The 12,001-nt window shown below is 37.8% G+C and overlaps 1 protein-coding gene across 1 annotated transcript in view; it reads left to right on the top strand.

Moving 5' to 3' along the window:
- STK31 (serine/threonine kinase 31) overlaps positions 1–10,591 on the top strand; it is a 41,271-nt gene extending 30,680 nt beyond the window's left edge. The window contains exons 20-23 of the mRNA XM_054191575.1: positions 266–415; positions 2,227–2,352; positions 4,621–4,689; positions 9,185–10,591. Coding sequence (XP_054047550.1) covers positions 266–415; positions 2,227–2,352; positions 4,621–4,689; positions 9,185–9,403 — 564 coding nt within the window. The 3' untranslated portion in view covers positions 9,404–10,591. The remainder of the gene's footprint in view (positions 1–265; positions 416–2,226; positions 2,353–4,620; positions 4,690–9,184) is intronic.
- The last annotated feature ends 1,410 nt before the right edge of the window (positions 10,592–12,001 follow it).

Below are 12,001 nucleotides of genomic sequence, written 5' to 3'. Positions count from 1 at the left end.
TGATTTGTTAATTGATGACTGGTTTTTTAAAATTTTTTTAAAATTTTTTTTCATTAATTTTATTTTTTTATGCCTGGCTGTGCAAGTCATAATAATCTTACTTACTGGGAATTAATCCATACTTCATAAAACGGAATTGGCATGAACTTCGAATGTGTACAAACCTTAAAAAAGAAGTCTTAGTTCTGGATAAAAACTTACTTGAAAATGTGCTTTGTATTTTCCATATCTATCTTTGTAATAAACACACAAATTAAATCATTAGGAGGCATTACAAGTGATGAAAGGAGTGGCCCAAGGTCTGCAAACGTTGCATGGAGCTAATCTAGTACATGGATCTCTACATGGAAATAATGTTTTTGCTGTGAATCGAAAACAAGGAATTGTTGGAGATTTTGATTTCACAAAATCAGAGGTAAAAAAAAAAAATTCCTTTAGTGACTTTTAGTCAGAATTATATAGCAAAGCACAACTGTGTTTGCAAAGTAAGATTTATTGATAAACATAGCACTTAGCAGTGAGGCTCCCGTTTTCATATTCTGAATAGGGTAGGGCAGTTTGAGTCATACTGAAAGTTTTCTAAACACAGTCTAATCTTGGATGGGGAAAAAAGAATTACTCAGTGTGGGCGCTCGTTAAGCAAAACAGTGGAACAAATAAGAGAATTTGCAGTAGTTTGTTGGCTGTCTGTCTTGTATATTTGATGGTAATCGCCATCATCAGAGGTGAGAGTAAGAACTCATATTTGAAGAAGGGCTAGTCAAGCTTATGGGAAGTCTTTGCCTTTCTGTGTGATACAAAATGGGGTTCTAGTATGTGTCTGTCACAGTATTTGGTAAACTAACAGGATTTTACAGGTTGCCTACATATACCTGCATTTATATGTACTTCTGATTTAGTCCTCAGTTCCTATAGTAATGTAAGTTCCTATAGTAGGGTATATAGTTCCTATAGTAGGGTAAAATCTAATATTCTTTAAGAACACAACCTATTTTCTTACTATTCATTGTGTTTACATAGCGAAGTCTCCAGTGATGGTATCTCTTCTGTAGTCACGTTTTGACTTTCTAAACTCAAGTTGTTTGAGCCAAAACATTTTTGTGCTAGAAGTCTGCCTCATGCTTATTTACATTTTTTAATAGTAATATTTATTATAATAATATGTCATTATGTTAATATAATAAACATAATACAAATAAAAGTAAACTTTATTGAGAACCCTTATTTTTGTTTTGGAATGCATTATCTGTTAATCTCATGAAGACTGTCAAATGCTTGGGCAGCAAGGTGTGCTTCTCTTGAAATAAATTTCAATTTTCAACATGCTAAAGAGAGATGCTTTAAAATTTTTGACAGCTGAATTTTCTGAAAGGTAATACTTAGTACAGATGATGTCACTGTGAAAACTACAAGAGCTGAGGGGGACTGTCCCTCTTGTTACTCCTCCCTGCAGGTGTGGGCTGTGCCCAAATGAGCAGCTCATGTGTGATCGATCAGGAAAGTTTCACCCACGTTCCACACGCTGGGTCCAGTTTGTGCCTTCTCTATAGGGGTGTCGGTACTGCGCAGTGCTTGTGCTTTCTGCGCAGTCACAAATGCATGAACGGAGCTGGTAACTGATGTGTTACTGAGTATGCTTGGCAATCTGGAGACTAGTCTTCTCCAGTCTGGCTATAGCTGATGCTGACCGACTGCTGTCATGAAGGGGGTAGAAACTCAGGGTCTAGCTTCTATTTTGACATAGTGTGTCCTAAAATACGCTGGAAACAGGAGGGAGGAAGCAGCTAGTTTCAGGTAAAGACCAGAAAGGCAGAGAAGAAAAAAATAGGAAAGCTGTCAGAACTGAACTTTAGAACTAAAGTTGTCCAAAATAGTGCTGAATGTCTTTTAATATTTGTGATTTTTTTTTTCTAGTTTGAGAAGTTTTGCAGTTTGTATTCTTTACCACCTTATGAGCTTTAATAGTTCTGGTATGGAGTAAAATCTGCCATCCCTATTCTTCTGTTACAGTTACAGATGATAGATGGGTGACGTTATCTCTTTTTTTTTGCTTTACACACCACTTTTTTTGCTCAGTAAAGGAGGATTTTACATTTCAGATGGGGTCAGCACAGAACTCTATGGTAAAGTTGTCTAGCCCATTAAAAGGGAGAGGGAGATATATCTGTTTCAGTGTGCTGTTGGTCTTCCTTGAAATTATGGGTATACTTTTTTTTTCCCCTGTAGGAACAACGTGCTGCTGCAAACACTATGGTTGTTAGTACCCTGAGCTTAGTTTCTCCTGAACTGAAAATGGGACAGCCAGCTTCTCCAGCCTCTGACATGTATGCTTACGGCTGCCTTCTGTTCTGGGTACGTTATGGCTTGTGGGAGAGTTTCTCGTAACATTATGGAACTGTAGCAGGCTTATAAAGAGCAGTAATTGTTATCTCCAGCTCCTGCTTTGAACTATTTTGGCGGAATAAGCATTGGTGTTTTCAACTGAGTGGTAAGCGTGGAACAAATGGAAGTTACTATTTTGGGCAGAAGACAGTGCATTTTTCTGTAAAATAGACAATGTAATTTTATAGTAATATGAACAAAAAATACAGATTTTTTTTTTCTTCATGCTGTGGATTTTCAGTTATTGCTGCAGTTCCTGTTAATTTCTTCTGAGCCTTTTTTCTTCTTTTTTTGTGACCTTGCCCCTGAGGAATTACCCAAATCAAAAGAGAGGGAAGATGAAGGCAAGGATGGGACTGTCATATGTTTTGTTGCTGGCAGTAGTGCTTAGATAAGTGTTTTGTTTTGTAGTGCATGTTATGCCAGGGAGGAGAAAGCAATCTACTTCCCTGTGTTCGGTGGTATGTTGCACAGCATCTCCTCCTCCATCTCCTTTTTGTCTTCTCGCACTGTATTGCTACCTCCCGAACTCCGGGTGTCAGTGTCGTGTTCTGAATGGGAAAACTACAAATGTCTCAAACTTGAAAAACAGCAAACTACCCAGCAAGTGCTGATGTTCCCAGGCAGTGATTTTGCATGAGCACTTGATGTATTGGAACTGGTTCACTGAGTACCACTTGGAGTTCAAGGTACATGGGCATCTTCCTGGGAAGCAGTTCCATCAGCTACACAGTGATGGCTTCAGTAATCCCTTCTGTGCCGCAGCATCTTAAAAACACTTCTTAGAAGAGAACTAATCTGCAAGTTGATAGGTAGCCACTATCAGTTACCTGTGCTGAGAAGATGAAGCTGGTTTATATAAAAGTCACTCTTCATTATGTTTTATTCCCGATTTACGAAGCAGTTGCTTAAAAATAAGCAATTTTTCTACTGAAATAGATGAACTAAAGTGTAGCTTAGTATCATAGAATCATAGAATCTTCATGGTTGGAAAGGACCTTTGAGATCATTGAGTCCAACCAAACAACCTACAATCTCTGCCACTAGAGCATGCCCTGAAGTGCCACATCTAGACGTTTCTTAAACACCTCTAGGGATGGTGACTCAACCACCTCCCTGGGCAGGCTGTTCCAGTGCCTGACCACTCTTTCAGTAAAGTAATTCTTCCTAATATCTAATCTAAATCTCCCCTGCTGCAACTTTAGACCATTTCCTCTGGTCCTGTCATTATTTACTTGGGAGAAGTAATCGCAGGTATTTATAATTCATTAATGTGGTACGGTTTAGTTAGAACACTTTCAGTACTGCTATTCAGATCTACAGCTGTTCTAGAGAAAAAGACTTTTACAAGTGAATAAAAAAAAAAGTGGGGGGAAAAAAAAGATAAACAGAGTTTTACAAATGGCTGGCTCTGTTTGAAGGGAATATCTAAGATACAGCAAAGATCAGCATTCTTCTGAAACCTCATCCAAGTTTGCCAGCTGAATTTCAGACTAAGCCACATGTAACTAATCTTCAGTTTGGACTTGGTGTTGTATTGATCATTTGATGGAAAATTCTAGATTAAGTGTTAGTATTATGTTCAACAGTTGCCGGTTTCATGTTTGGCATCTGAAATTATGTTTTCCCTCATTAAACAGCAGTGCCGCTTCTAAAATTGAGACAGTGTTTTTCCAAGTTCTCAGCTGATCTGTGTCACAAGAGCCCAGCACTGACTAAACACATGCTTCCTTTTGCTGTCTATGTAATTGTTCAGGATAGAGGCATTTTCAGCTTAATGTGCAGGCAGGGTTTTGAAAAATGCTGTAATCTGGCGTGCTTTTAGGCAATAGTAAAGACTGGGGAAGTTTTACTTTGTGTATGGGTACAGGGTTCACATTTGTCTGTTAGAGTGCACTTGCCCCTCAGCATTTCTTAAAGAGGATTATATAATTAAATGTACAGCTTGGGCACGGACTTTGAGTCATATTTTCAAAAGTCTATTTCTTTTGACCTCTGAAAGTTTCTTCTGATGCTAATTTTTTTTTCTCCTTGTTTCTGTTTAAGGGGAACTTGAATGCTTTGCATGTTTTACCCTACTGTGAAACTAGGAAAAAAGCTCTTCCCTACCATTTTCCCATAACAGACCATTTTCACTTGAAACCTGGAATATCCTTGCTTGATGTTTCGTTTTGTTAAAATAAAGGGGGGAAAAAAAAATCCACCAGTGTTAGGCATTATGTATCTTTTCATTTACAGCTTTGCGTTCAAAACCAGGAGTTTGGCATCAAAGAAGATGGAACACCTGAGGTGGATGCAGTTGTCATGGTATGTCTGTTGTCAGATGATGAAGATTAGACTGCTCTTGTTTAGAGGTGGTTAATTGATTATTATTTTTTTTTTAAATTCAGACATTTCATTGTATGTGCTGGGTTGAGAAGATGTTTTTAATTGATCATTTGGATAATGCTAAATAGCATGCACAAATAAAATTATGTTTGAGAAGGTAAAAAACCCCAGAGTTCCCTTAATATTTAACTCCAACCTCAGGAGAAGCAACTTCTTTAGATAACTCTTAATTGAGTGACACCAAGTTACAAACTTGGGGAATAAGTCATGGAGATTCAGCTTCAAAGGAGGTATTTGGGTTAGGAATCCATCTTTTCTGAAGTCGGGGAAGTTGACTTTATTAATCTGTCTTCTTACATAATGATTTCACAGCAAAATTCCATTTTAATAACTTAAATGCAGTTGTAAAAGTGTATGGTGCCCTTTATTCTTTGGGGTTGTTTTTTGTATGTGTGAAACAGACATTTCTACGCCTCAGGAACAAATACACAGACAGAGGTGGGCCCTGCATTATACAAATTTGTGTTGCTGCTTTCATTCTTCTCTCAACTGCTGTTCTGTGTCTGCTCTGTGCCAGCGACTGTTGTCACCTTGAACTCTATTTTCAGTCCTTTTTTTGAAGCTTATCCTTGCCCAGTGTCTCAGTGACTCTTTGAGAATAAGAAGTAGACCTGTGTGCCTTCAGTGTTTCCCAACTTAGGTCTCCAACTTTGAAGTCGATTCTTTGCTAACTTATCCATTTCTTGGATGTTAATCATAAGCAGATCATTTTATGGTCTTGTGTCTGTGTGCCTTGGTTACCTGAGCACTTGTCTTACCTTGGGTATATTTTCTTGTGTAATTCTCTTTCCCATGAGCTTTCAGCCTTCTGGACAGGAGTTAAGACCTCTTTTGTTGCCTGCTTTCAAACTCTGGTACCTTTGCTACAGGAGATTTCTTTTCCTCCTTATAAAAGTTGGAATAACAAAAGACTTGCCACCCTATGTAGTTTAAAGAAATTCACTGGGAGGTTTATGGACCTTTCTCAAATCATTAGCCTTTTCAGACTAGTTTCTGCTTCATACTTTTTGCTTTACTTCTGTCTCATCACTGAGTGCTCTGTTCTTGTCCTGTGTACTTCCCATCTCCCTTGGGTGAATTGCCCTTGTGCTTTTTAATCTGTATAGACCACTTCTCATATCATGCTTATTCTGTTCTCTTACTTTAAGTGAGATCTTACTGCTTTATCTAGATTTGAGAAGGCCATGAAACTCCTTAAATCAAGCCTTATGCTGTTATTTAAAAACCTGCAAGCAGGTGACTGTTTAGCTTATAAGTGAAATCTTAGGTTATGGATAGAATTGTCTAAGGAATGTAGGGAAGAGTTGGAGGTTAATCCCCACGTTTTCCAGAAAAGTAGAAAATACTTTAAATGGAAAAGTAGAAAACAAAGCAGTGGAGTTGCTGTTGGTCAGATAAATTTGGGTTGTTTTGTCAAAAGAAAAAAGAAACCCAAATAATAAATCCCTCTTTATTGGTTATACTTGCGTATTGATGATTTGCCTGTTTTTGTGGAGATAACTATTAAAGCACCGGGCTAGATTACTGGAGTTGTGTTCATGAGCTTTAGCGTATCCTGTTTACTGTGTTTAGGTTAAGAAATTGTCATGATACAGTACCAGACTAACATAGCTGTGGTGGTTCCAGTGTCTAGGCAGGGTAGCTTGTGTATCAGTGCATAACAGTGTACTGTAAATAATCTTGTTTTATTAGATGACTCCTATCCTCTACATTATGTCTCTTAATAACTTAATTTCAACAATGTTCTCCAGTGATGAAAGCATTGCTGATAAAGCACAGCACTGACTACCAAATTCGTCTGCAAAATTATTTCCAGTGTGACGCTACCGTGGAAAATAAAAGAATAAAGCATGTGGCACTTGAGCAGGGAGGTGATCCTGTAAATAGTATTTCTTATTGCTCATTATAGTTGCTTGCTTTCTTATGAAAAATTAAATGAATTGCATGAAATGTAGAGTACTATAGGAAAGAAGATTCAGTGCTTCATGACCCGCTGTTAAGGCTAACTAGGGGTTTTTAAATGTATTCCACAAAACTTGCACAGAACCATCTGCCCAGTGTGTCATTCAGGATCATGCATAATAATCCTTAGATACTGAAAAACCTAACTTTCTCTCATGCATAATGGAAACTTAGTTCAAGGAAATAGAAAAGATTTCTTGGGACATTAAAAATAGGAGTTGGTTCACTTCTGTTTTCCATAAAATTTCTGCTGTGATAGTGTTTTGCAAATAAGGTCTGAAGTATCCAGCTCAAAGTTTAAATGGCCATTTTCAGGGTATTATACTTCTGTGTTCTTCTGTAGCAGGTATTTTCTGGAGTGCAAACAGCTGCCTTTATCTCAAGACAATTAATGACAGCTAATTAATTTAGCCGTTATTGTCATTATTGATGCTAACAACTCATTTTTATAGCTTTTAATAAGAGCAAGTTTCTTTAATTTTCTCTCCCTGATGAAAGAAGCAGCATTTGATTGTGACCTTGTCAGGTGATACAATTCTAATCAGTATATCATTGTTGGCAGTTTTTAAGGATTCATCCTGGATGCATGTGCAATGCACGTGCACCAACCACCAATGTCCACTGGAAAACAATCTGTGCTGCCTGCAGTGCACGTGAGGGTTTTACTATGAAATGCAATACTAATAAATATTTTTCATCTGTTTCTTGGGGAATCTTTTAGACCTCTGGCTGTTAATCCTTGTCCCAGTTCTTGGGGAAAATCTATTTTGCTTTTAAGTGCTTTATCTATAATCAGCTTATTCAGAATTAATCTCCATGCCCATCTGCAGGCTCTTGATAGACTGGTAATTTCCCTTCCATCTCAGTCTTCTGCCCAGAGGAATTGCACGCTTGCAACTAGTAAAATTTTTGTTGTTTTCAGAAAATGTAAAATTGTCATGGGAAAATAATGTTAAGCTTTAAAACAGGGATATTAATGTTAGGTAACTGTTGAGGAAAAGCTAAGTTTAGACATCAGCTCTTTAGTCACTCGTTTAGCTATGTCAAGGTTCAGTGTTCATTTTGTTGCAGCATCCAGTTTTGCATATTAAAAAAAAAAAAGAGCAAAGACAATGAAATGGAGTACACACCATGAAATATTGTCCTACAGCAGTATTCCTCATGGAATCAATTTTCAGTTTCCTTAGTGCAAGAAGGTGGCGAGAAGGGGATATTTATTATTGACAGACAGTTCATAGTATCATGAAATGCGAATATACAAGTACAAAGCTTCTCAAGCACTTGAAATGCTCAGACTTTCTTCACTTTTAATTTTGCAGAGGAAGTGTATAGTCATGGTTCACTCCTGCATTTCATTGCACATGTTTGGATCTTCTTAACTGAGAATTTTCTTTTAGCATTTTAAATGTTTTATAAATATTTAACAATCCCTTATGCTTATAAGAGCAACAGTTTTCAGATCTCGTCTCTTCACCCAGATTTCAGACTATCTGGGGAGTGGCTAATTCTCAAGAGTCACTCTGGTAATTAGTGGAAGAGTTGGAAATTGTCCGCTTGTTTCTGTCTTCCAAGTTTTTGACTGCTTGTGTACATTCCTCTGCATTACATTGATTCTTCTGTCTGGATGAAATGGGAGTAGGTGAGAGGTGTTCTGGTGTCTTGTGCTTTGCTGTTTTATTGACCCTCGTCAGAGGTGTTGCTGGCTAGGAGACTGTGAACAAGCAAGCCTTCTTACAGAAAAATTCTCTTCCCATTGAGTTTTGGTAACCTAGATCTCTAGATCAGCATTTGAGATGGTCTTTCTTGCCCCTTGTCCAAATCCATTGTGTGCTTTTCCTCCCTCAACAGCTGATGTTTATGCGTATGTGTAGCAGCTGTGTTTTTATGTTTTGTGTATGGAGTCTAGCGCTGTTAATGTGCTAAGCGTTTAGGCACGTAATCCCTTCTGATAAATCCAGAGAGCCTAAGTGTAAGTGATGAGTTAATAGCAAAATAGCTGCTGTTGATTTAGAGCCTGTTACTTGGGTTTTCTTTTTTTTTTCCTGTGCTCTTGTAGAGAAATAAAACAGTATGACAAAAGTTAAAAGATGAAGTTGCAGAAGGTGAATGGCACTTTTTCTGTTCCTTCTTAGTAGAAAGATCAACTTCAGTATTTCTCTAATTTATAGTAGTTCAGTGAATTGATATTTTAAAATATAATAACTCATACTCTTTTGTGAAATCTGCTGGCACCAGTGTCACAGACCTGGTGCTGAATGCTTGCTTTTATATTGTTGTTAATGAGCATTATGACTGTCAAGTGTTGCTGACCATTGCGAATGCTATGGTACAATGTTTTCTAAGAGCTTTGGGCCCTAAGGACTTAACCAGATGTGTTCATCAAATAGTTGGTTGTTATTTGTAATTGAATTTACTTTGCTTACTGATGAAATCCTTCTCCCTCTGTTTGTAGGATGATAAAGTTAAATCTCTTCTCCTGAATTTGTTCTGCTGTAACAGACTGACAGCTGAGCAGGTGCTGAGGGATGATTGCTTCCTCACAATTGATGCAACTCCATTTTCACCACAACCAGGTGAAGAGCATGAGCCACGAGAAGAACACGATTCTCAGGAGACAGATGAAAAAAAAGTGCCATTAACTGAGGAGAACGGAGCAAATCCTACTCAATAGACAAGGAACTTTTCTATCAGGTGTTTGATTGAGACTTCTGTTTTTGTTTGGTTTTGAAATCAATGCCCTTATCTGAAATGTCAAAATATAAGAGGTTTGGTAGGTGCAGTTATGTTTTGTGATTACACGATCTTCACTGTGTTTAAGTACATTTTATTCTAAATAAGTGTTTGGGGGGTATAAGTGTGATGTTACTGTCTGTGTTCTTTGTCAGCCTTTTTTCTTTGTCCGTTATGTAGGCTTTAAATTTACAGAGAATAGTCTTGTTACATGCCAGAGACCTTTAAGATTAAGCTTTAGTAACTTCTTTTTGTGTTCAGTTTTCTATCCCTCTTCTTGCTGGGATTCCAGATAACATGTTCCTCTTAAAGATGCTCTAGGGCATTACCTTTTTGCTGGATGTTTTTTGCTTCTGCATAGACAAGTTGTTCCTACAGCAACTGCTTTCAAGATGTAAGAGAAAAAAAAAAAGGTACGTACTGCTTTGATAACTGGTGTAAAGGAAATGGAGAGCAGCCTGCCTCTTTTCTGTCTTTCTGCATTTGAAAAATGCTATTTGCTTTCTAGAGAGCGGGCACCCTTTTAGGTGTTCCTTTGCAGTGCTGCTGCCAACCATAATACTATACACACGCATTTGCAAAAACTGCTTATTTGCTCTACATAAGTGTGTGTGTATATCATCTGTTCTAAAACAATGCTGACAATAGCTATAAAGGTGTGATTTTCTTGAGCAGGTTTGTTTGCCTGCAACACATTGCTGTTAACGTTACCAGTGAAAGAGATCTGTCAGCTCTTTATTTTTACAGGAAATCGTTGCTTATCTTTATGAAGGTTTTCCTTTCTTCTCATAAAGAAACATGTCAAAGTGTGCAGAGTTGCTGTAGCAATATATTTAGCCTCTGGGTGTTGCTCTTGGACAGTGCTGTCAGCAGACTAGTATTCTGTAGAGGAATTATTGAAGCTGGATGAAGAATGTAAAAATGCAGTATGTAATGGGCAAGAAGCCAGCAGCAGGGGAATTGGTGAGCCTTCAGGTACAACAATACAGTCCACGGTGGATAGAAGATACCACCTTGGCAGATCCACCTCTGATAGTAGACTTGGTTTTCCGTCCTTAAACCAATTAGTTTTTTATATGGTATATGGTTTTTTAGCATGTGAGGTGCTTCATCCTTTTTTCGTTAAATGATAATGATTTTTTAATTTATGTAATGTGTGTATAACCAATGATAGAAAAACCTTTGTTAAAAATAGGGTTTTTTATGCAGAATTTTTGGTTAATGTTATAAATATTTTCATTACAGAAACCACAGAAGAATAATAACTTCTTTTTTGTCAATGAAAATTAACAGTTTAGCAATTTTGTGGGATGCTTCCAAATACCGATTGCAGTCTTTCACTGTTAATAAAAGGTTAACTTTAATTTGAATTAATGTTAAACATGCAATAGAGCTCAGAAGACTAACCTGATGGTTTGTGTCATGCTGTGTCATGTATATTAGAATAAATTTTTGCCCAGTTTTCCTGCTCCAGAGTCCATGCAACCTGAAGTGTACTTCTTAAATCCTCAAATTGCTAACCTCTTTGGATTTCTGAAAACAGAAGTCTCTTGATTAAAAAAAATTGCGGTCTCTTCAAAATCTCTTCACCCGCTATAAGTAATATGATTTTACATGTGGGACCTAGCACATGAGATGGGTTTGGTTTTTTTTCAAGCTGCAATAAAACTTTTGAAATCTTTTGGTACGTACGAGTGTCAGGCTGCGAGACAGCCTTGCCATTTGAATAAAGTGTTGATTACAGACTTAGTGTCACCAGTTCTGTTTGTTTCTACTTTGACCTTTTCTATGGTAATTTTGTAGCTCTGGCTTTTCTTCTCATTTCTTACTTGCTGCAGGCCTTAAGAAAATAGGTTGGTTTAGGGTCACGTAGCATAGCTATCCTGACAAATGTGAATACTACTCCATGATAACGGAATGCCTGCAGTTTAGTTTGAGACACACCTTTTTTCAACAGCATCTCTTCTGGCTAGAAGATGGATACTTGAAAGATAGAGAAGGGAGGTTGAGATGATCCTGTAGGAACAGTCTGTCTCCTTACTCACTTGTTGCTGCTTCTAAGAAGCCCAAAGGAAACTTATCTCACTTTTCCTTGGTATCAGTGTTCTGCAGTTTTGAGCAGTGTCTTTGCATAGACCAGGTTGGTGGGGGACCTTCAGGGGCTGAGTATTGCTTCACTGGGAAGTAAGGAATTCAGTTGCTGTTATGGGCCCTAAGACATTCAGATCATCTTATGGCCTCTAATGGTAAGCCAGCAGTTAGAGGTCTTGGTGCTGACACCTTCCTTTCGTGAGGACAGTTAACCTTTGTTAATTGTTCAGATTTGTGTTCTCTCTGTACTCCTTACCTTGATGTCCACCAGTTGTGTGTCAGTATCAGTCTTGGCTTTTGCTCAGGACATTATACCCAAGTCATCTACTACAGTCACCTTGTAGGCTGTAGATCTGGTAACATAGTCACCTAAGAGGAAATGCTTTCTTCAGGCACCTGCAAACAAACGCTTTCTCTGTCTCTACCTAACCTAGCCTGCAGACCTGGG

The sequence above is a fragment of the Rissa tridactyla genome, chromosome 2, assembly GCF_028500815.1.
Source record: "Rissa tridactyla isolate bRisTri1 chromosome 2, bRisTri1.patW.cur.20221130, whole genome shotgun sequence".
NCBI classification, from domain to species: Eukaryota; Metazoa; Chordata; class Aves; order Charadriiformes; family Laridae; genus Rissa; species Rissa tridactyla.
The sequence above is the reverse complement of the archived record's forward strand: the minus strand, read 5'-3'. Positions and strand labels throughout refer to the sequence as shown.